Raw genomic sequence first — 25302 nt, 5'->3', positions numbered from 1 at the left:
GCAAACCTGTGACCTCGCTGGTATAAATTGGTATTTTTTTTAAGTTTATAAAGTGAAGATGTGTTAGCTTGGAAATATAAAGTGAATTAGTGCAGACTAGAGAGAAAAATGCAAAACTTCAGTTCAAACAGTTCCCTTTTTATTTGAATATTAAAAGTGTTGTTTAATGTCTTTAAATGAACTCATTTTTAGCCCTTGGTTGTTGCTTCCTCAACTGTTGGTGTATTTTTAATCATTGTTATTTGGAGTTAGGATTTTAAGAGTTAACTTTGAATTCATTAAAAGGAAATTTACTTTAGTTCATTCATTTTTTTTAAATAATTCCAAATTGGAAGAATATGATGATTCTCAAAAGTGCTCAGGATCACAAGCTACCTGCGACACTCGCTTCACAAAATTTGGTCTCATTGAATATTTTTAATACATATAGATCATTATTTGGATATTAGGATAAAGGTCCAGACACAAGAAAATAGCCAGGCTAGATGTATTCACTACACAAGAAGAAGAAAGACTTGAAAGAATATTATTTTCATTTTCATATTCCATTCTGATTTATTGAAATTTAAAATTAAGATTTGCAACTTTACACTGCTAGCTGCACACAATATGAACTAAGAAATTTAAAGGAAATAACTAAATAGATAAATTGACTTTATTAATCCCTCTGGAGATTTCCTTCGGGATAAAAATAAAATAAATGCTAACATAGAAACAAAAAACCTGGTGTGAGAATGGGTCAAATTGCGTGACTGTGACACTCAATTTTAATTGTTTTATTTTCTTGTTTCACTTTCTTTTGTTTTGAAGTTCTGTATATTTCACCATGAACTGTTTCGTTATCGTTTTAGTGTTCGCCTCCCATCGTTTTTCTGTTCGGGTCGAACGAGAGTTTATTCAGATACTTGAAAATAATTCATATGTTTTTGTTTTTATTATTGTTTGTGTGAGGAAGGAATTTAGTTTCTGTGCCAGAACTAGCTTTAAGGGAGCAAACCTGTGACCTTGATTGTATACATTTTCCAAATTTGTTAAGCAACCTAACACATCAATTCTCTCCATAGGGATTAATAAAGTCTTTATAATCTAATCTAATCATTGTTCCAGAAAGGATTGGGACACAGAACTGAAAACTCCACTGGTCCTTTCTCTTGTGATTACAATTTAAATGTGTCTTTGAACCAAGATCTGATTTCACATCATTGTTTAAAGTGTTACTTCAGTTTTTAATCTGACAGTAGCTAATACTTTTCACGCCACTAAATTTGAAGTCATTTAACTCATTTAATATTTGTCTTTGTTAACTCTTTTAACTGAAATATTATCACTTAAAACTGATCGTTTCTGTGGAGATTAACTCTCATTTACCCCAACCACACCCACTCTCCTGTGAATGGTCGAGCATCAAAGTCTCAGACTACTATTTTCTTTCAGCTTTGCCATGTGAGTCATGTGATACATAAATAAGCGAAAATACGTCTGAATTATGATGGATTATAGTTTTCCCAAAGGATTTGATGCCAATTTTTCCAAGGGAAATGTTGATTGTGAATGTGTAGTCAAACGTTCCCACTTTTAGATCAAGCGAGTAATTTATCATTTATATTTTGATTATCTTTGAGCATTAATTTAAGTATGGCGTATACGTGTATAATAATTTTAATCTAACAACAGCGAGCCGCGTTGTTAAACACCTGTCGTCCTCGTCGTGGTCTGTTCACGATCGAGGGACAAATCAGCTCGACTCATCAGGGCCCAACAACCTTCTTCTTCTCATCACGTTGGAGCGTGTGCTTGTCGAGTGTACCGCACAGGAATGCCGTGTTGTTTGCGAGGGAACTTATTAAACAGCATTGCGTTAACCTGTCTCGATCATAATCATGATCTCCGAGGCAGTGTGGGTCGACAAGCCTCGAACGCTTCCTGTCGCTGTCAAGAGCCATGGGAAGCGCTTGGCAGGCCACACAATCAGCCATTGTGTTATTTTGGCCTCAGCAAACGAAGCAGACATGTGTGTCCCCCCCCTCTCCAGGGAGTCTTAGCATTTCATGCACACATATTTGTCTAATTCAATATTCATTCGCCATCATTACATTCCACTGTCAGCCAGTTTCTGCTGAGTTGAAAAGGAAAGGGAGTGGGGCGGGTATTTCCCGCCTTTATAGTAAATTGACTGCACCCAGCAGGGTGGTGAGTTCTTTAAGCTTTCTCAAAGCCGAGGCAGGGCCTCGAGGATAAACCAATAGCGAAGCGGTTAGAGGGCGGGGCACCAAATGACGTAGAACCCGTTTCCTTCCCCAATCCTAATGAGTTTCGTTTTTGACTCAGTGTTGTGTAAACATGGCTGCGCAGGCTGAACGCGGAGTTCCAGTGAGCACTGTGAGTAGAATAATAGAGCAATAACTCAATTAAATGCACTTAAAAGTCTGCTAGTTTGATATATATCAGCACTGCGGACCTTGTGTTTGCAAAAACTGAAATATTGACGCATATAGAGACGGGTGTCAACCTACTCGATGATTACTATAAAGTTGGTTTCATATTGGATGTTCGACAATGTAAGCGAATAGACGGAACTTTAAGGCTGTGGTTATGGCAGCATGGAGGTGTTTCAATTATAAATTTCATGTGTTTCAACTTACATTTTGCTTCATGTTTTAAAGCGGCACCAGGCCCCTATTTACACTTGATGTAGTTCAAGCTTTTACATCTCCACACACGCAACAGGATTTCAATTTTTGTGAATGTGTATATTATTTCATGTGGAATTCGTCTTTAAATCATTTTCTTCTTACCCTATCACGTACTGAATGTTGCTCATGGAAAAGTGTTGAATATAAGTATGTTTATCAAATTCATCAAGGTTTGTCACAGGACGTCATGACATTCATTCATCCTAACAAACATTTAACACTTTTTTTTTTTAAGTTTATAGAGTGAAGATGCCTTAGATTGGAAATAGAAAGTGAATCAAAAGCTGTGTGAATTAGTGCAGACTAGAGAGAAAAATGCAAAACTTCAGTTCAAACAGTTCCCTTTTTATTTGAATATTAAAAGTGTTGTTTAATGTCTTTAAATGAACTCCTTTTTAGCCCTTGGTTGTTGCTTCCTCAACTGTTGGTGTATTTTTTAATGATTGTTATTTGGAGTTTAGATTTTAAGAGTTAACTTTGAATTAATTAAAAAGAAATTTCCTTTAGTTTATTCATTTTTAAAAGATAATTCCAAATTTGAAGAACATGATGATTCTCAAAAGTACTCAGGATCGAAAGCTACCTGTGAAACTTGCTTCACAAAATTTGGTCTCATTGAAACATTTTTATACAAGTTATCATGATGGTAAATAATATAGATCATTATTTGGATATTAGGATAAAGGTCCAGACAAGAGAAAACATCCAGGCTGGATTTATTCACTGCACAAGAAGAAGCAAGACTTGAAAGACTGTTATTTTCCTGACAGTAGCTAATATCTTTCACGCCACTAAATTTGAAGTCATTTTACTCATGTAATATGTGTCTTTGTTAACTCTTTTTACTGAAATATTATCACTTAAAACGGTTCGATGAACTCTCATTTACCCCAACCACACCCACTCTCCTTTGAATGGTCGAGCATCAAGGTTTGTCACAGGATGTCATCAATCCTGGAAGTCTCCACTTTATTGGGAATTGATTTGATTGTTTAAGCGCTTTGTGACCCTGGTCTGGAACTTATTATTTGAACAAAGCTGGGCGTGAAGAGAAAATACGTCTGAATTATGACAGATTATAGTTTTCCCAAAGAATTTGATGCCAATTTTTCCAAGGGATCAATAAAGTTATATCTTTCCATCTAAAAGTAAACATTAGAAGAGGTAAGTATTATCATGGTACGATTAAACATCTTTTTTATTTTTTTATTTTAACCTCTTCAGTTTCGTATCTGCAGGTGTTTAACTATTAAACAACATACTTGCTGACGCACAGACTCTTTCTCTCTCGATCTCGATCTCGAAATTTAAACAAAAGTGTCTCCGTTTGACTTAGACTACCATTTTCTTGCAGCTTTGCCGTAAGTATCTCCATTCTAACTCCACCAGCCACACCTGGCCCTTCAGCGCCATCGCAGAGCTAATTGGTGAGTAAACAGTGGCAGGTGACGCTCGTGAGAATAACCACACCCTGTCCGTGCTTTTGATGACGATTGCTCTTTGTGTGTTTGTGGTTACATTGTTTGTTTCCATTTTTCCTCCCTCAGCTACAACCTGAAGTGTTAGAAATGTTGTTCGTCTGAACTAAAGTCTTTGATTTTGTTTCCAGACAATGCATATGACCCAGATGTCAACGCTAAGCAAATCTGGATCGACAAGACCGTGGTCTACGGCCGGGAGTGCCTGAGCTTTATGGACAATGGCAACGGTCTGAACCATGAAACCATGCACAAGATGCTCAGGTACCTTCACTGGCGTCTAGTTGAAGTTGAGTCTTTTTCTGATCCCTTTTTTCTTATTGACCCAGTTTTGGCTACAGTGACAAGAAGGCTGTGAAAGGCATTAGTCCGATCGGCGTCTATGGCAATGGATTCAAATCTGGATCTATGCGCATTGGCAATGATGCCATTGTTTTCTCCAAGTCCAAGAATGTTTCGTGTGTCGGAATGCTATCTCAGACATACCTGAAAGGAATTAAAGCGGAGCAAATCCAAGTGCCGATCATCAGCTTCAAGCAGACTGACAGCTATATCCTTCACTCAAGTGTGACTCTTTTGATGCAGCTCCAGTTTGTTATTTGTCTTGACTTTGTTTACCACTGTGTGTACCGCAAGAGCAGAAAGCCAGTTTGGAAGACATTTTACGCTTTTCTCCATTCAAGTCAGAGTCGGAGCTGCTCAAAGAGATCAACATAATCGGTTCAGCGCTGTTCACTGGAAACACAGGAACTCGGATCATCATCTGGAATCTACGAAGGTGTGTATCCTGCCAGGTGACTTAACTAGGGTCTTTAGCTCAGAGCCGGTATAGTGTTCGAACTAATGTGGATGATGTATAGAAGCCTGACAATTTCTGTTAAACGTGATCTCTAAAATAATCTAATGATTAATATTGATGTGGTTTTACATCTTGTCTGACAATGTTATCTTTCTTAATTATTTAAAGCATCTGTTGTTCTTCGACAGGTATATTCATTTATTAAATCGATTTCTTTGATTCTTGTTTTTTACCAGTGAAAACGACAAAACTGAGTTGGACTTCGAGAATGACAGCTACGACATCAAAATTCCGTCCGACGTCTATGACGCAATGAACCACCGTCAAGACAGCCTAAACCCACACACACCAGAGTGTGTGTTCTCTCTGAGGGTACGACTGCTCACACTGAATAAAACATAGCACATGATATGAGAGGTTTAAATTAAACTGTTCACTCTTTCAAGTTATATCAAAACGGCTTTAAACACCCAGGAACTTATGTACCAAGAAGGGAAAATATTTGATGGCAAAGTTGAAGTGAAGGACTCCCGCCCCCATTAGAGATTTCACATAGTAGTGAAATGGAGTTTTGCTGAATTTATTTTATGCAGTTTAGAGTTTTCTGTTATGGATCTCAGACTTCATCACCTATTTTGGTGAGGCTAGTGTGAGCAGCAACAAAGATTTCACCTTCTTCCTGAAAGTGCAGGAGTGTGTGTTTGTTATTGTAATTCTGTCAAATAGCTCAAACTTACTATCTCACTTAAATTAATTATACGTTTTTAAATGATTACAATGTTTTAAGTTGGTTTTCCTTTTTTTCATTTGCAGGCGTATTGCAGCATCCTCTACCTGAAGCCTCGATTGCAAATCGTCATAAGAGGCCAGAAAGTAAAATCTGAGCTCATTGCTAAGAGTTTGGCTTATACCCAAAGAGACCACTACAAGCCTGCCAGTGAGGTTGGTAAAGCTCTTAGATTCATTTTCAGTTGCTTTTCTAAAAGAAGAGGTCACAAATTAGTCCTTTGTTTACATTACAGAGAACCAAGAAGTTCTCTATCACATTTGGATACAACACCAAAAGAAAGGACCAGTATGGCGTCATGATGTACCACAAGAATCGACTCATCAAAGCATATGAGCGTGTCGGATGTCAGGTCAAGGTGAGTCTGACTTCTGAAGCCAAAAAAGATCTCTATTTCCTTGGCTGATTCTTACAAAGTCTTCCACTGTCACAGGCAAACTACAAAGGAGTCGGGGTCATCGGCGTCATCGAGTGCAACTTCCTGGAGCCTACACATAACAAGCAGAGCTTCATGGAGAACGACAAATACAGGTAATGTCCTACCTGCTTTTACCTATATTGTGTGGTCGTGACTTTCTTTGTTCATCCAGGAATATGATTAACCGTCTGGGAGTCAAACTGGAAGAATACTGGGAAGAGATGCAACACCGCAAAAAAAGGAAGAACCCCAGAAATACAACACCCTTGGAAGATACATTGTGAGTGACGTTGTTGAGCAGTCTTCACTCCTGAGTTGATTCTAATTTCAAACATTGCTCTATAGGAAGCGTCCTGACCAGAACTGGATCCAGTGTGACGATTGCATGAAGTGGCGTAAACTTCCTGATGGTATCGACATCAACAAGCTTCCTGAAAAATGGTCATGCAACATGAATCCAGACCCCCAGTACAGGTGAGGTGGATGACTTTAAAATACTTCCCAATCCTGTTTAACATGTTTAATCATACCAAATCTATTATTTGATGCCATGTCACCCAGCCTCTGTCCTCAACCTGCTAGATGTGAAACAGGCTTTTATTGAAGAGTAAACAAAACTAATTTTCATTCATATTTTTTCAAAAAACAGGAGCTGTCAGGTAGCACAAGAGGTTGAAGATTCAGATGACGAGCAGCCGTATATCAAGACCTACAAGATACAGTAAGTCTCAGTAGAAGCAGAGTACAACTATTCCATACCCTTATATTAAAGCATTGGCTTCTATCTATCTCTATTCTGAGGTCAGCTTTGCTTTGTGTTTCATTATCATAATTTAGAAGAAAACCTTAAAACGGGAGTCAAGTGTATTGAAACACTTGATCCTCATGGGTAAAACGCAAGTACTTCCGATGTCTCTTGACTATCGGTACGTGAAAGTATGCGTCAGTCAGGCCGATAGATGTCTTCCAATATCCTGGACTAACACCTGTCAGCAGTCGTTTTACCGTCAACATCCGAAACGGGCGGGTAGCTATAAACTTGTTCAAATAGCTGGGGTCCAGTATGGGCTCCAATCCACAAGAAAACCGATGGATGGAGGCCCAAACCGGACCCCCGGCATAAGGAAGTACCCGGAGTAAAACCCGCTCATCATCTCTGCTGCTGGAACCGTCTCTATTATCTCCTTCTGCAGCAGGGTAAAGACCTTGTTTGTTTGACAGGATAACTTCTCCTGTCTTGTGGCGAGCGCTCTGAGAGAAAAAAGTCGAAACTGCCGACTCGGGAACAAGCGAGTCATCATTACGTGCACGCTCGTTGATCATGTTTAGTCGCCCCAACATCGTGTTTTATGCCCCACAATACAGTTTTTGTGCTTGCTGTTTGTGTTTCTGCGCCACAAATTCACTGTGTGCGCGCTCTCATACAATTGTCCCGGTTAAAGCACACGCCCACATATGACACGTGATTCAAAAAACGACTTCAAAACCCTTTTCACTTAGTAAAAAAAAAAAATTTAATTTCTAAACTTTTTTCACTTTAATCAAAAAAAAGGTCACTTTAATAAAAAAACATTTCAAAACTTCAATCAAAAATATAAATACTTTTTTCACTTTGACTTAAACACAATATTTCAATTGATTGAAGTAACAATGTGGCCCTGCTAAAAAAGAGTAACTTAAATCAAAGAAAAACGTTCAGAAACAAATCTAACTCCATAAAAAGACAGAGATGATATGCCGTGTAGCCGCGGACATGGAAGACGCGCAATCAAGGCAGCACTGATCCTAGTGTTCAGATGTGGTCAATCATGTTGATCAAAGATATATTTTATTCCACACTTAATGATTACTCACGCCTGGTTGTCATTCATTCTGATCCATGGCTCCACAACTCAACTTGGTTTGAACCTGGGATTTGGAAGAATTTTGTAACCAATAATGAAATCCAAACTTAATTTTTCTCTTATCTTAAAATACCTTGCCACCAAGACCCTTTTGGGACTTAAGTCATATTAGACATTTCTCATAAGTTTATGTCAAGATAAGACAAACAATTACTAGATTTCTGATTTTCAGTGTACCAAGTGGTTCTGCTGAAGCGGCCTCAAGGTAGTTTGTTTGTTGTTTAAGAAATCCTGTTCTGGTGAAGTTCAGCAGAATCTTTAAGCTCTGAGCTGTTGTCTTGTCTGTTTCTGGTTTGTCTTCAGACCAAAAAGAAAGCTAGACGCCGGTCAAACGCCAAAGACAAAGAGGAACAGAGTCAACCCAAAATCCTTGTCCCTGGTCGTTGCTCTGGACAACAATGAGGACAACTTCCTAATGGAAGAATCCAGCCCCCCAGTCAATAACAAAGATCAGAGCTTGAAGAGAGTGAAGGAGCTGTGTCCAAAAGGTCCGGTCCTGCAGCGTCAAAACAGCAAAAAGGCTAAGCTGGACTTCAACAACACTGTGACCTCAGAGGAGACCGCGTCCCATCAAGTCTGCAGCACTGCTGAGCAGACTCTCCAGAGTGGTTACAGTCATGTAAATGAGATGCAACCTATATGTTTGGATCCTGTGGAAGAGCTGAATACACAGCAGGCCCAGCTGATCGAGCTGATGACAACAACAGCAGAAGAGAGGGACCAGTACAAAGAAGAACTGCAGGACCTGCAGGCTCAGGTCAGTGGTTTCTCTCTGACAAAAGTTGCCATGGAAACTCTAGACTTGAGATGGTGTTTTCAGAACTAACGAATCTACCCGCACAGGTGGATCTTCTGAAGGAGGAGAAGGCTGGTTTGGTTCTGAAGTGTGAAGAGCTTGAGTCCCGTCTGCAGCTGACTTGTGCATCCAATCCAAAGCCTAGCACGTCCACAGAGTCACATCCTTCCAACAGGTTGATCAGACACTTTTTATGTTGAAAAATTCATGTTTAGGAAGCTGATTCATGTATAAAATGAAGTCTAAAAACTTTTCAGAGGAGCCATATGGTAAACTGACTGGTTTGAGGGGCTGTCAATAAATTGATACACAGAAGGAATCTACTTTTTGGATAAGTTATTGGTTTAAATTAATGTAAATTATAATTTCGACTGGTGTTTATGGAAATATATATATTTTGCGCTATATTTGAATTTTGGTACATTTTTAAAATGTTTTGATGTTTTGGTTACACATGTGATGTCATCAGGTGAAGTTGCCAAACATTCCTTTGACTTCCTTTGTAAAAATTAAAGGAAAACAAGTATGTGTCTTAGAGATTTTTTCTCTTGGAGTGAGTCGTGGATAATGAAACATTGTGATTGTAGAGATTTGCAACTGAAATAAGCCCTATATAGATGAGAATCTGACCTCGAGCAGAAATGTCCAACAACATCTTCAAAACAATTTCAACAATAAATTATTATGGAATACTTACACACACTCGGAAGTTGACAACACATATGGATATGGATCTTTATAGCAGAGTAGCGTCTCCTGCAACAACGTGAAACAGCTAATGATATATGAACATAGAGAAGGAAGTAAAGGAGCTCATGTCTAGTTAACGCATCCTTGAAGGATGAGAGATTCTCAAATCTTTCATGAGTCACGATTTTTAAAGGAGAGTTCCTGATGAATTTGTGGGGCGTCGTCAAAAAACCTGTGGTGAAGCTTTGGTTACATTACAAAGACAACCCCTTTTCTATTCTCCTCTAAATTCTTCATCTTCATGAAATTTACAGCATTTTTTAAGGCATTGATTGGTTGAACAGCCCCCTGTACTTTAATCTGCAAACGTTTTGTTCCCTAACCATATTTCGTCAACACATTTAATGTATGTTTTATTTGTCTTCCGTGGGATTTGGAAAACTTGAAAAACTTTTACATTTAAAATTAGGATCTGAGGATTAAAATTTAATTTAATTGAATTAGTATTTATTAACAAATGTCAGGAATCTATTAATATAGTGTGTGTGTATATACTTGCCGTTTTAAGTTTCGTCTTCTCTGCTCTCTTAGTCTGGTTGAGCTTCGCCACAACATTGGACGTCTGCTCGTCAAACACGTGCCTGGCCTGGACCTGGACCTGGACCAAGTCAACTATGAATGTAATGTCATTGATGAGATCCTGGAACAATATCTGGGTTAGACTGGGCTGTGGGACTTCAATCTGACTTCTGAGGACAAATGTGTGCCATTCCGTCTAAATGACAAACTATGACATTTTTTATTTAAACATACATGTGTGTCAATATCTAAATTATATCTATTACAAACATGATTGAAGGAAACAAAAACAATGTGTGAGAGTCTAATGATAATATTTCACTGCTGCAGCTTCAGATAATGTGTGTTAATGTGTCTTTTATATAGTTTTTACACTGTCTTTACAAGAAATAATATTTTCTTACTATTGGATCACTGTGCAAGGAGCTCCAATCAGGTTTTCTTTATTTTTATTAAGCTCCCTTAATAAATACTTGTGTAGAATATTTGTGTGTTCCTGTCGTTTGTGCAGTAAAGGGGACTTCATTCTGGAAGTTGCTACGTGTCAATAAGACCCCTGAGTTACAGTATGATCATAATCACTACGAATAGGTGCGAAGCCCTCTAACCGCTTCGCTATTGGTTTACCCCCTGAGAAAGCTTAATGAACTCGCCACCCAGCTGGGTGCAGTCCACTTCCTATACAGGCGGGAAATACCTGCCGCACTTCCTCCAAGTGAAAACTCAGCGAGAAGGTGGCTGCTGGGTGACGATGGCTTCGCAACAATTTGTAGAACCTGAGATTATGATCATAACTCAGGGGTTCTACGTCATTAAGTGCTCCGCCCTCTAATCGCTTCGCTATTGGTTTAAACCCAACGGTTATCCGACGGGATATATGTACCCCCAGCTGGACCCCGTTCTGAAGCAGTATTGCTAGGGCCCCGCGGTCCAAGATCCAAGTATACTGGAGCCTCGGGCGTCGTGGGGGGACAGCAGCGCTCAAAACCGTATGAGCTACTGATCCCAACGTCACGTCGAGGAGATAGGCTCTAGCAAAGGTTGATGTGGACGCCCAAGAAGCGGCTGAGCAGACGTTCTCTGCTGCCACACCCCGCAAAAGAGCCACTGAGGCTGCCACACCACGGGTGGAATGTGCCCTCAGAAACCTAGGAGTAGATCCACCCACTGCTTGGTAGGCCCGGCTAATGGCCGATCTCACCCAATAAGAAAGCCTCTGGGGGGAGATTGCCCTCACTGGACACAACAGGTAAAGACGTTCCAGACCCGGGTCCAAGTGGGGCCGTGGATAAAAGGCCCGCAGCATGAGGGTCGTCGCCCGGAAGGAGGAACTGAGAACCTTTGGTTAGGACTAGCACTGAGGAATGAAAGGGGCGCGAGCCAGGGTTCCCTCTAAGCTGTGCGCCTGCGCAATCGCGCACCGCTCGAAGATACTCAGCGCACAAAAACATCTCTGCAGCGCACCTCAGTGAGTGACAGGTGTCCAGCCAATGATACGATACGGTTTACTTACGCTAAGCAGCCAATCATAGCACACAGCGCTTGTGTATGTGCCCACCCATACACGCTGTGGCACCGTGCGGGTTAGCTTGCTAACAACAGTGCGCCGATTGGTTGTCAATTTGATTGACATGCACAGCAGCCAATCTGAGCTCCCGCCTCTTCCAGAGTACGCACGATAAAGTTAACATGAATCGAGAATAAAAAGAGCAAAACGTGCAGACTTCCCGACAGTCATTTTATGCAGTTCAGAAAAACGATATAGAATTATAAGCTTTTTTTTAAATAATATATCGAACAAAATAATGCGTGTTTTATTCAAATGTAAATAATCCACTGCTCGCCTCTGTAAATGCAGTATTCTTGTTAATAAGCGTGTATGTAAAATATAAACATTTACACAGAAGCACATCTGAACTCATTTACAATATTGTGATTCATGTCAGACATGTTTAAAATTAGCAATTGTAAACTGTTCAAATTAAATTCATGTTTTCATTTGTTTTTGTTTTTTCATGATCACAGAAATGGAGAAATTTAAGTCTTGTGCTTCATTTAAACATGATGGACATATTGAAATGGAGGCATGGAAAGGGATAAACCCATCTGAATTCTTTGTTGATTTTGATGAACAAAGGAAAAAGGCTCGAATTCGTGTCACGCACAGATTCTTACATCTGAATATTTTTTGTGCAACATTTGGGTTCGAATTAATGACCATTTTTAGTTGGAAATCAATGCAATTCTTAGTATATACAAGTCTGAACTTGTCTGCAGTGGAGGATGAGATTTAACACAGGCTGACACTGAGCTTAAGACCAGGTCTCATGGACATTTTTGGAAGTTACTCTCAGAGGAAAAGTATCTTCTTATGAGGAAATATGCTCCTCACGGACTGCACTATTTGAATCTAGTTATTTATGTTAGTCAGTATTTTTATGAAGATGATTAAATCCACACATCCTACCATCATGGCTGATTATCAGTCCATTCATTTCATTCAGTGTAAGTCATCTGAGTGAAGTATGTACTTACTTATGTTGAGCAAATTTGATGAAGGTAGATCATGTGGACTTGATCATTATAAAAGTAGCTAGCAAACCGAAAAAGTGTGGGCACCCCTATTTTAGATCAGGGTCAATTAGTGGAAGGGGGTACCTATTCTTGATGGTAATGTTATTTAGGCTCGATTCCGATTCTTAGTTTGAGCCCTACCACTACCACTACCACTACCACTACCACTTCACCACCCGGTAGGCCCTTCGTGTCACCATTCAGATTAGGGCACGGCCTACCCTACGTTACGTCATCAATCGTTGCCGCTGACGTCAGCAGAAGCGACTGGTAACCTGCTTGCAACAGCAACACTGGCTTTGCTCCTGGCGTTATATCGTTATATATTGTCTTTCTACAACAAATCGCTGACCTATCCGGAGAAGAAGATATCATCGAAAGATCCAAGTGCTGTTAGAAAATTTCACCTTCTTCCTTGAAAATAAATTTTGTACGCGCTAACGATACAAGCGATGTATCTGTTTCTTTGTTTTGTTTTTTAAAGTATGCAAACGGTATTGAACTAAATTTAGAGCATATTGTGGTTGTGTTGATCGATGTATCTTGAGGTTTATGAACTTTTTACGACCACAGTTGTAATGTTTACCATCTCGCTTACATAAACCTGAAGTTATTTGAACATATTTTGAGTAACTTTTACTCAAAGTATTCTTTTTGAATGCTCATTTCTAATATTGTACTGCAGAACCAACTTCAGCTTGCCCATACTGTGGTTATGGTTCAACGTGGAGACTGAGCTACAGCAGGATTTTCGCCAAGTGTTTGTTTTATTAAAATGTTTATAATTTAACCTTTTTTATTTGTATTCATTGTACCAATATGAATGTAAATATGTATTTAGGAATGACAACACTAGAACTAAATACTGCTTAAATATAAAGAAGAACAAACACTCAAAAAAGAAAGTCCATCTACATTTTCCACATTTTTCTAAGACAGAATTTTTTGTTGCTCTTCATGCCTTTTTGCTGCCTCCTCCAAGTACCGTAAGGGTGTTGCAGGGCTTGAAGCTGAAAGACCGGTGACAGAATCCAGACGTGCTGGGACCTGGGGCAAGTGATGGGTGTCTATAGCGCAGTCATAGGGGCGGTGTGGTGGCAGAGATAGAGCCCTTTCTTTACTAAAAACCTCACACAGATTGTGATACTCAGGAGGAACACAGGAGAGGAAGACACAGGAAGCTGAGGGCAGGTTACAGGAGCAGCATGAAGACACTGAGAGTGACAGGAAGAACTCCAACCCAAGACAGAAGAATTCATCCAGTCAAAGTGAGGGTTGTGATGACGGAGCCAAGGCAGACCAAGAACTAACAGAGAGGAGGGAGAGGAAATTACAAGGAAACAAATCACTTCAGAATGGTTACCTGAAATACTGAGGGACAGGGGCCTAGTCTTGTGAGTAACGTCAGTCAGGGGTCTGCCATAAATGGCACTGATCGGTCGGGGAACGTCAAGCTCAACCAGGGAAAAGTTAAGGGAAAGAGCGTCGTTGTCAATAAAGTTGTCGTCAGCGCCAGAATCTATTAGAATAGACTCAGAAGTCGAAGTCATGTCAAACGTCAAGAGTGCAGGTAGAGTGATACAGTGAGAAGGGTCAGTGACCAGACTCTCCACAGTACAGGCACAACCCCCTTGTTAGCATGTGTGAACGCTGTTCAGGAGTCAAGCGTGTTCGACCAAGTTGCATTGGCTTGTCAGGTGGTGGCGTAGAGGTCATGGGAGTCATCTGTGGAACTGGTCGGTTACAGAGGGAAGAGGAGAGAAAGCATCTTTGCCAAATCCCTGCAGCGTTTCCTCACCCTATTATCTATCTTAATGGATAGGCTAACAAGAGCCTCTAAACCGTCAGGTTCATCTCGAATGGCCAGCAGATCCTTGACAGAGTTATTTAACCCCTGGGTAAAAGCAGTTATGATCATTCACATATATCATTCCATCCACTCCCGGCAGCTAACATCCGAAAACTTATCGAATATTGCCCAAAAGATTCATCACCTTGTTTTAGGCAAAGTAATTTACAGTAAAAACAGCGAAAGAGCGATAAGGCATTACGAAAACACATCTCATCTTGTACCTTGAGGGCAGAGAGCTCGGCGGAGCTCCTTTAGTTCCGCCGCGTCCATTTCTTGGCCAGAGTATTCTGTCCGGTGTTCAAAGTCGAGAGACCCAGATGCGGAAACAGTACACAGATTTCAGGTAGAAATCCAGAGAGATTTAATACAGTCCGTAAGAAGTGCAAAAACGCAATCACAAAAAAAGGTACAAATCCAAAATGTGCCCAAGAAAGGGTGTCAAAAACAAAAACGTATCCATAATAGAAAACGGGTACACAGGAACTCAGGACGGAGGCAGATGTGCGGCTGGCCGACAACTAAAAGAAGATCAAGAAACATTTGCGTTAGGATGCCGACAACGTTAGACCAGAAGCGGTCCGAAAAACTCGATTACGATCCAGAGCCAACGAAGGATTCAAACCTGAAATGTCAGGAGACAAAATACTCTGGCGGATTCTTCTGGGACGAGATGCTCCTTAAGAATGGGAAGAACCTGCCAAACAATCAGCCGAAGACCGTGCACACCTGCCTGCGCCTGTCACAGAAAGTAAACAAAAACAAGGGCATCACATGGTCAACATGACAGTTATATATACTGTATGTATATCTATATATTTATTTTTTTCTCAGACACATACAAAAAATGATAGCCTGTCCACTAGCTACTTTAATGGAAATAAAAAGTACATTTCAGGACGCCTTTGTCATTTGGCCACGGCTGGAGTGGACACCACTGTGAGGATGAGTGACAATTAGTAATGTGTGCGCGCACGTGTGTGTGTGTTGTTACTGAGCACTGTTGTGTCTGTAGGGCTATATGTGGCCATTCTCCTGTGGAAGCTGAACGACTCAAAAACACCGGAGCAGACGATGGCTTTCCAGGAAGAGGAAGATTCTCAGCTGAACAAAGAGAGCTGGACTGTAGTGAATACGCTCAGGTGAGTAAGGCGTGGGGGGGTATTGTTGTTGCTGCTGCTTCCCCCATCATGGTCCCAAGTATTGGTACACATCTCTGCATGGCGACCGATTGGTTGACCACAATAAAAAAGATTCTGATTCCCAAGGGTCATATTTAACTGCCACAACTTGTCGGCAATTAGGCACAGCAGCCAAATAAATGTAGAAGATTTGTTTACAAACTTTGTGCACATAGAAACACACATTTCTTTATACAGAAATATATACATAAAATCAGTCTCCAGTTTTGCCATGTGCTCCGGCTGTAAGAGAAAAACCCTTCTATCAAGCATCTGTTTCTGTTGGATTCAATCTTTATCCTTATTATTAATTTTTCTCTAGCATTTACATATCCACACACGCAACAGGATTTAACTTTTTGTGAATGTGTAGATTATTTAATGTGGAATTCATATTTAAATCATGTTCTTCTTACCCTTTCACATACTGTATGTATCTGATGGAAAGTGTTGAATATAAGTATGTTTATCAAATTTACTTAACCACATATAACAGTATTATAATTACATTAATGCTGGTGTTGTTTGTTTGCTTCATGTGTGAGAAAGAAATTTAGAGAGATGTCTCTGTGCCAGGAACTGGCATCCAGGGAGCAAACCTGTGACCTCACTGGTATAAATTTGTATTTTTTTAAAGTTTATAAAGTGAAGCTGTGTTAGCTTGGAAATAGAAAGTGAATTAGTGCAGACTAGAGAGAACAATGCAAAACTTCAGTTCAAACAGTTCCCTTTTTATTTGAATATTAAAAGTGTTGTTTAATGTCTTTAAATGAACTCCTTTTTAGCCCTTGGTGGTTGCTTCCTCAACTGTGTATTTTTAATCATTGTTATTTGGAGTTAGAAATAGTTAAAATAATTCCAAATTGGAAGAATATGATGATTCTCAAACGTGCTCAGGATCACAAGCTACCTACGACACTCGCTTCACAAAATTTGGTCTCATTGAACATTTTTAATACATATAGATCATTATTTGAATAATAGGATAAAGGTCCAGACAAAATATCCAACTCCACTGGTCCTTTCTCTTGTGATTACAATTTAAATGTGTCTTTGAACCAAGATCTGATTTCACATCATTGTTTAAAAGTGTTACTTCAGTTTTTAATCTGACAGTAGCTAATACTTTTCACGCCACTAAATTTGAAGTCATTTAACTCATTTAATATTTGTCTTTGTTAACTCTTTAATTTTTATTTTTTTTTAAGATATTTGTTTATTGATTTTTTTACATAAAACAACCAGTGCAGCTCAACAGCGTAAATGGAATGATACATAGAAAATAGATTTAAAAAATATGAAAGAAGAAAATGTCCATCAGAAGAAGGGAAATAACATTTTTGCCGCTGTACAAATAAAAGTATACATATAAATCCACACACACTAAAACATATACAGTATATTCATAAAAAAAAAATATGAAAAGATGTAAAGATACATACTTGTATAATTAACAGAAAAGATAAAAAGAACTAAAACAAAACAAAATAAATAAATAAAAACAACACAACAAAAGAAAGAAAAAATAATAATAATAAAATTTAATAAAAAACACAAACAAAACAAAACATGCCTGGTCCGCACATACACACACCCCACCTCCCGTAGATAATAACATTGTCAATCTAAACAAGCATTTAAAATAAACAAGATATAAAAGGAAAGATGTTCATGAAGTGACAGTCAAGTGCATTGTCCTTGCATATACCAGAAAAGGTCCCCACATCCTCTTGAACCTGGTGCTGGACTCTCTTAAAGTATGGCGTATTTTTTCCAATTTTTAGTTGCTGAGAACTTCTTTCAGCCATGATGTGTGTGATGGAGGTGCTGGTGATTTCCATCTCATCAAGATGAGGCGTCGGGCCAGTAATGTTGCAAAGGCTACTACATCTTTTTGGAGCTTGGTTAGAGGTAGATCAGAAATACCAAATAAAGCAGTTAAAGTGTTAGGTTCTATATTGGGCTCAGTGACCTCTGACAATGTCCTAAAGATGTTTACCCAAAAGATGGCCAGAGTGTGTAACCATCTACATGTGTAGATGGTTAGCTGTTCCATTATGGCACCTCTCACAAACTGCATCAACGTGGTCGTATATTTTAGAGAGTTTCAGTTTAGTCCAGTGTGTGCGGTGAACAATCTTGCATTGGATCAGTCCATGTCTGGCGCAAATACTTGAAGTATGAACACGCTTCAGAACTCCGTCCCATTGGTCCACAGAAATGATCTCCCCGATCTCCTCCTCCGAGAGAGCCTTGATCCCATCCAGAGATGTTGAAGTGAGATTTTGGATTCTATTATAGTTATGTGTTATTAAGCTCTACATCACTGGATTTTGTGAAAGAAATATATCCAACAGAGTTTTTTCAGGCAAATTTGGAAATTGATCAAATGTTTTTTGGACAAAAGTACGGATTTGTAAATATCTGAAGAAGTGTTGTTTAGGAAGAGAGTGTGATTCTGATAATTCTTCAAAGGTCGCAAATGTGTTGTCCTTGAATAGATCTTTAAAAGTGTTGATCCCACATCTTGACCAGGTCAAGAATGCATCATCTACTAATGAGGGGGCAAATATGTGGTTTTTAATTATGGGAGCAGTGATGGGGATTGACTGCAGATTGAAATGACGTTTAAACTGAGTCCAAATCTTTAAGGTGTTTTTGATTATAATACATGTATTCTTAATAGGAGCATAAGTGGGACAGTTAACAGAAGAATGAGCCAGGGCAGACAGTGAAACTGGTTTGGAAGATGCAGCTTCCATAGCTATCCAAGATGGGGGATTGTGAGACCCCTCAAAGTTGATCCAGTACTCAACAATACGGATGTTTGTGGCCCAATAATAGTGTTTTAGATTGGGTAAAGCCAATCCTCCATGTGACTTTGACCTTTGCCTAAGTTCTTTACGTATCCTTGGGTTCTTTTTATTCCAAATAAATTCCAAAATTGATGTGTCTATTTTTCGAAAAAAAAAGCTGTGGGAGAAATACTGGTATGGATTGAAAGAGATATGAGAATTTGGGTAAAATGTTCATTTTAACAGAATTTACTCTTGCAGCAAGATTAAGAGGTAGTAGTGACCAGCGCTCAAAATCCTTTTGCATTCGTTCCAAGCAGGGCTGAAAGTTTGCCTTGAAAAGTCCTTCATATTTGCGTGTAATTGTAATTCCTAGATAAACAAAACTTGCATGTGCTACTTTAAAGGGTAAACTATGTAATTGATATTGAGTTGCTAGGGTGTTAACTGGAAATAATTCACTTTTACTTACATTTATCTTATAGCCCGATATAAAGCTGAATATTTCAAGGAGTGTTTCCGGTACTGTCGTGCATAAGTTAGAAATCTATAATAAGAGGTCATCTGCATAAAGTGAGACTTTGTGCTCCACGCCATTTCTTGTTATGCCAGTGATTTCAGGATTAGAACGGAGGGCTACAGCCAGAGGTTCGACTGCAATAGCAAACAGCAGTGGACTCAAAGGGCAACCTTGTCTGGTGGATCTGAAGAGCGAAAAGTGTTCTGAATTACTGTTGTTTGTACGTACAGAGGCTTGAGGTGAGGAGTATAACAATCTAATCCAGTTAATAAATCTCTTGCTGTATCCAAATCTGTCAAGAGTGTAAAAAAGGTATGGCCACTCTACCCGGTCAAAGGCTTTTTCTGCGTCAAGAGATATAACAGCTTCAGCAGTTATGTGACTGGATGAGGTATAGATTATGTTGACTAACCTTCTCAAGTTAAAAAAAAGATTGTCTATTTTTAATGAAGCCTGTTTGATCAGGAGAAATAATTACCGGGAGTGACGATTCAAGACGTAAAGCTAGAAGTTTGGATAATAGTTTAAAGTCAACATTCAAGAGGCTGATTGGGCGGTAAGAAGCACATGACAGAGGGTCTTTGTTCTTTTTCAGAATGAGGGAAAAAGAGGCCTGTGTAAGAGTTTGGGGTAGTTTAAGTGACTCGTATGATTCGTTAAACATGTCGACCAGGGTTGGAGCGAATTTGTGTAAAAAATTCTTATAAAATTCTGCACGCAATAGGATTTCAATTTTTGTAACTGTGTAGATTATTTAATGTGGAATTTGTCTTTAAATCATTTTCTTCTTACCCTATCACATACTGTATGTTGCTCATGGAAAAATGTTGAATATAAGTATGTTTATCAAATTCCTCAAGGATTATCACAGGATGTCATGACATTCATTCATCCTAACAAACATTGAACACTTTTTTTTTTAAGTTTATAGAGTGAAGATGCCTTAGAATGGAAATAGAAAGTGAATCAAAAGCTGTGTGATTTAGTGCAGACTAGAGAGAACAATGCAAAACTTAAAGTCAAACAGGTCCCTGTTTATTTGTATATTAAAACTGGGCGTGTTTTTAAATGAACTCCTTTTTAGCCCTTGGTTGTCGCTTCCTCAACTGTTGGTGTATTTTTTAACGATTGTTATTTGGAGTTTAGATTTTAAGAGTTAACTTTGAATTAATTAAAAGGAAATTTCCTTTAGTTCATTCATTATTAAAAGATAATTCCACATTTGAAGAACATGATGATTCTCAAAAGTGCTCAGGATCGAAAGCTACCTGCGACACTCACTTCACAAAATTTGGTCTCATTAAACATTTTTTATACAAGTTATCATGACGGTAAATAATATAGATCATTATTTGGATATTAGGATAAAGGTCCAGACAAGAGAAAACATCCAGGCTGGATTTATTCACTGCACAAGAAGAAGCAAGACTTGAAAGACTATTATTTTCCTGACAGTAGCTAATATCTTTCACGCCACTAAATTTGAAGTCATTTTACTCATGTAATATGTGTCTTTGTTAACTCTTTTAACTGAAATATTATCACTTAAAACGGTTTGTTTCTCTGGAGATAAACTCTCATTTACCCCAACCACACCCCAACACACTCTCCTTTGAATGGTCGAGCATCAAGGTTTGTCACAGGATGTAATCAATCCTGGAAGTCTCCACTTTATTGGGTATTGATTTTTGATTGTTTAAGCGCTTTGTGACCCTGGTCTGGAACTTATTGTTTAAACAAAGCTGGGCGTGATTACAGTTGGTTGGCACAGGAGTGGAGCTCATTATTATGTCATAATGGACTCCACTCTCTCGCCAAGATTTAAAACAAACTTTATAAAGTAATAAGTTCAAAACATGGTCATGATGAGGGACTTACTGCATCTCGGAGAGGAAGGAAGACTTTAAAATTTGAAACATGTGAGTAAGTACATTTGTTGCCCTTTAAGTTATAATTCTGCTTCACTAAAGATAGCGTATGATACATATTCCCAAACCTTTAAACAAGTTTGTGAAGTGAAATATATAACATTGGTAGTCATGTGATGCATAAATAAGAGAAAATACGTCTGAATTATGACAGATTATAGTTTTCCCAAAGAATTTGATGCCAATTTTTCCAAGGGATCAATAAAGTTATATCTTCCCATCTAAAAGTAAACATTAGAAGAGGTAAGTATTATCATGGTACGATTAAACATCTATTTTAATTTTTTTATTTTAACCTCTTCAGTTTCGTATCTGCAGGTGTTTAACTATTAAACAACATACTTGCTGACGCACAGTCTCTCTCTTGAAATATAAACGAAAGTGTCTCCGTTTAAATTAGACTACTATTTTCTTGCAGCTTTGCCCTAAGTTTCTCCATTCTAACTCCACCAGCCACACCTGGCCCTTCAGCGCCATCGCAGAGCTAATTGGTGAGTAAACAGTAAAGCTCTTAGATTCATTTTCAGTTGCTTTTCTAAAATAAGAGGTCACAAATTAGTCCTTCATTTACATTACAGACCAAGAAGGTCCCTATCACATTTGGATACAACACCAAAAGAAAGGACCAGTATGGCGTCATTATGTACCACAAGAATCGACTCATCAAAGCATACGAGCGTGTCGGATGTCAGATCAAGGTGAGTCTGACTTCTGAAGCCAAAAAAGATCTCTATTTCCTTGGCTGATTCTTACAAAGTCTTCCACTGTCACAGGCAAACAACAAAGGAGTCGGGGGCATCGGTGTCATCGAGTGCAACTTCCTGGAGCCTACACACAACAAGCAGAGCTTCATGGAGAACGACAAATACAGGTAATGTCCTACCTGCTTTTACCTATATTGTGTGGTCTTGACTCTCTTTGTTCACCCAGGAATACGATTTACAGTCTGGGAGTCAAACTGGAAGAATACTGGGAATGAGATGCAACACCGTAAAAAAAAGTGAGAACCCCACAAATACAACACCCATGGAAGATACATTGTGATTGACATTGTTGAGCAGTCTTCACTCCTGAGTTGATTCTAATTTTAAACAGTGCTGTATAGGAAGCGTGCTGACCAGAACTGGGTCCAGTGTGACGATTGCAGGAAGTGGCGTAAACTTCCTCATGGTATCGACATCAACAAGCTTCCTGAAAAATGGTCATGCAACATGAATCCAGACCCCCAGTACAGGTGAGGTGGATGACTTTAAAATACTTCCCAATCTTGTTTAACATGTTTAATCATACCAAATCTATTATTTGATGCCATGTCACTCAGCCTCTCTCCTCAACCTGCTAGATGTGAAACAGGCTTTTATTGAAGAGTAAACAAAACTCATTTTCATTCATATTTTTCAAAAACCAGGAGCTATCAGGTAGCAGAAGAGGTTGAAGATTCAGATGACGGGGAATCATATATCAAGACCTACAAGAAACAGTAAGTCTCAGTGGAAGCAGAGTTCAAATATTCCATACCCTTATATTAAAGCATTGGCTTCTATCTATTTCTATTCTGAGGTCAGGTCATGGGAAGTTTAAGTTAGGAGACTTGGATGGATTAACACTTGCTGGTCATACAAGGATTGCTTTGTGTTTCATTATCATAATTTAAAAGAAAACCTTAAACCATGTGTAGGATACGTACGCCACGGCGGTGGAGCTGTCTTATAGCACTAGGCCGTTGGAGTGTCTGTCAGAGAACGGGCTGGATACGCGTGTCCGGGAGGCATATCCTTCTTCCGTGTTCAGCAGTACCTTGCTCAGGTTCACCATGAACCCCAGGGTGGCAATATGGCTCAACACCTTCGATCAACCAGTCGTCGTAGCCGAACGGGAGTCGAGTGTATTGAAACACTTGATCCTCAAGGGCAAAAGTACTTCCGATGTCTCTTGACTATCGGTATGTGAAAGTACGCGTCAGATGTCTTCCAATATCCTGGACTAACACCTGTCAGCAGTCGTTTTACCGTCAACATCCGGAACGGGCGGGTAGCTATAAACTTGTTCAAATAGCTGGGGTCCAGTATGGGCTCCCATCCACAAGAAGACCGATGGATGGAGGCCCACACTGGACCCCCGGCATAAGGAAGTACCCGGAGTAAAACCCGCTCATCATCTCTGCTGCTGGAACTGTCTCTAGTATCTCCTTCTGCAGCAGGGTAAAGACCTTGTTTCTTTGACAGGATAACTTCTCCTGTCTTGTGCTTGCTGTTTGTGTTTCTGCGCCGCGAGTTCACTGTGTGCGCGCTCTCTTACAATTGTCCCGGTTAAAGCACACGCTCACATACGACACGTAAATACATTAGTTTTTTCAAAAAACGACTTCAAAACCCTTTTTACTTCAATAAAAAAAACAAAAAAACATTACTAAACTTGTTTCACTTCAATAAAAAAAAAAAATACTTTTTTCACTTTGATTTAAACACAATATTTTAATTGATTGAAGTAACAATGTGGCCCTGCAAAAAATGAGTAACTTAAATCAAAGAAAACCGTTCCAAGAACTCCATAAAAAGACGAGATGATATGCCGTGTAGCCGCGGACATGGAAGACGCGCAATCACGGGAGCACTGATCCTAGTGTTCAGTCAGTCATGTTGATCAAAGATATATTCTATTTCGTCCCTACTGACCGCCAGAGGCGGTGCTTCAAGCACTGAATGTATCCATCTTGCGCATGAGCAGTTCGATTTTAATACCAACAAAGTCACCTGTGACCCCTGATGACCCGGAAGGGTATATCTTCCGGTGACATCAGAGGATCTGTTCCTTTTCATCTTCTCGCTGCGCAAGTAGCATGTCACCGAGCTAGCTCAAGGACTAGCTCTTTCGAACTTTTGACGCGGAGAAATTGTAGCGGCTTGCCGTGGACACTTCCGGAGATCGTCATCGTTTGGCTGAGTACCAATTTTCTTATCGTTGAATATCAGTACAACCTGTTGTACTCGCTTGGTTGTATTTGATTTATTTCGGTGAAAGGAAGCGTACTCGCTCCCTCTCCCGACATTGTACTCTATATTTATATATCATTGAATATCAGTACAACCTGTTGTACTCGCTTTTGGTTGTATTTTGATTTATTTCGGTGAACGGAAGCGTACTCGCTCCCTCTCCCGACATTGTACTCTATATTTATATATCATTGAATATAAGTACAACCTGTTGTGCTCGCTTTTGGTTGTATTTTGATTTATTTCGGTGAACGGAAGTGTATTCGCTCCCTCTCCCGACATTGTACTCTATATTTATATATCATTGAATATAAGTACAACCTGTTGTGCTCGCTTTTGGTTGTATTTTGATTTATTTCGGTGAACGGAAGTGTATTCGCTCCCTCTCCCGACATTGTACTCTATATTTATATATCATTGAATATAAGTACAACCTGTTGTGCTCGCTTTTGGTTGTATTTTGATTTATTTCGGTGAACGGAAGCGTACTCGCTCCCTCTCCCGACATTGTACTCTATATTTATATATCATTGAATATAAGTACAACCTGTTGTACTCGCTTTTGGTTGTATTTTGATTATTTCGGTGAACGGAAGTGTACTCGCTCCCTCTCCCGACATCATACTCTATATTTATATTCAATGAATACCAGTACAACCTGTAGTACTCACTTTGGTTGTACTTTTGATTTCTTGGTGACGGCAGTGTTTTCGCTCCCTCTCCCAACATTGTACACTAAATATTTATATATCGGTACAACCTGTTGTAATCGCTTTTGGTTGTATTTTGATTTCTCTTGGTGACGGCAGTGTTTTCGCTCCCTCTCCCGACATTTATATTGCTGTTTTTTCAGCTACTGAAGTAGATTCTTTTATATTTGTAGGTGACGACTGCGTATTTCGCTTCCTCTCCCAGCATCTGTGATACTTTTATCTCATATGTGTAACACTTGTTGGTGACGACTGCGTATTCGCTTCCTCTCCCAGCATCTGTGATACTTCTATCTCATATGTGTAACACTTGTTGGTGACGACTGCGTGTTCGCTTCCTCTCCCAGCATCTGTGATACTTCTATCTCATATGTGTAACACTTGTTGGTGAAGACTGCGTATTCGCTTCCTCTCCCGGCATCCGTGATACTTCCATCTCATATGTGTAACACTCGTTGGTGAAGGCTGGGTTTTCGCTCCCTCTCCCAGCGTTTGTGATAATTCTATCTCATATGTGTAACACTTGTTGGTGACGGCTGTGTGTTCGCTTCCTCTCCCAGCATCTGTGATACTTTTATCTCATATGTGTAACACTTGTTGGTGACGAC

General features: G+C 39.4%; 1 protein-coding gene across 2 annotated transcripts; it reads left to right on the top strand.

Moving 5' to 3' along the window:
• The first annotated feature begins 2333 nt into the window (after nt 1–2333).
• On the top strand, nt 2334–10629 carry LOC148068777 (MORC family CW-type zinc finger protein 3-like). Of its 2 annotated transcripts, none has more exons than XM_087804870.1 (15): nt 2334–2379; nt 4048–4120; nt 4303–4435; nt 4501–4721; nt 4793–4949; nt 5207–5342; nt 5784–5912; nt 5993–6115; nt 6191–6288; nt 6348–6455; nt 6521–6649; nt 6825–6896; nt 8383–8836; nt 8923–9050; nt 10157–10629. In XM_087804870.1, the coding sequence occupies exons 1-15, from the start codon at nt 2341–2343 to the stop codon at nt 10284–10286; spliced, it is 2130 nt and encodes a 709-aa protein (XP_087660996.1). In that variant the 5' UTR covers nt 2334–2340; the 3' UTR covers nt 10287–10629. The 2 variants fall into 2 exon arrangements, with proteins under 2 accessions (XP_087660996.1, XP_087660995.1); XM_087804869.1 differs by having other exon boundaries at nt 4790–4949.
• The last annotated feature ends 14673 nt before the right edge of the window (nt 10630–25302 follow it).

This window comes from Callionymus lyra, chromosome 12 (genome assembly GCF_982586985.1).
Source record: "Callionymus lyra chromosome 12, fCalLyr1.hap1.1, whole genome shotgun sequence".
Classification (NCBI taxonomy): Eukaryota; Metazoa; Chordata; class Actinopteri; order Syngnathiformes; family Callionymidae; genus Callionymus; species Callionymus lyra.
This window is presented reverse-complemented; position numbering and strand designations above follow the sequence as displayed.

Bases quoted from the DNA above. Each gene is read 5' to 3' on its own strand.
- LOC148068777 (XM_087804869.1), top strand. From the start codon at position 2,341: ATGGCTGCGCAGGCTGAACGCGGAGTTCCAGTGAGCACT. The intron at 4,121-4,302 runs GTGAGTAAACAG...TTTTGTTTCCAG, and splicing joins CGCCATCGCAGAGCTAATTG to ACAATGCATATGACCCAGAT. The intron at 6,897-8,382 runs GTAAGTCTCAGT...GTTTGTCTTCAG, and splicing joins ATCAAGACCTACAAGATACA to ACCAAAAAGAAAGCTAGACG.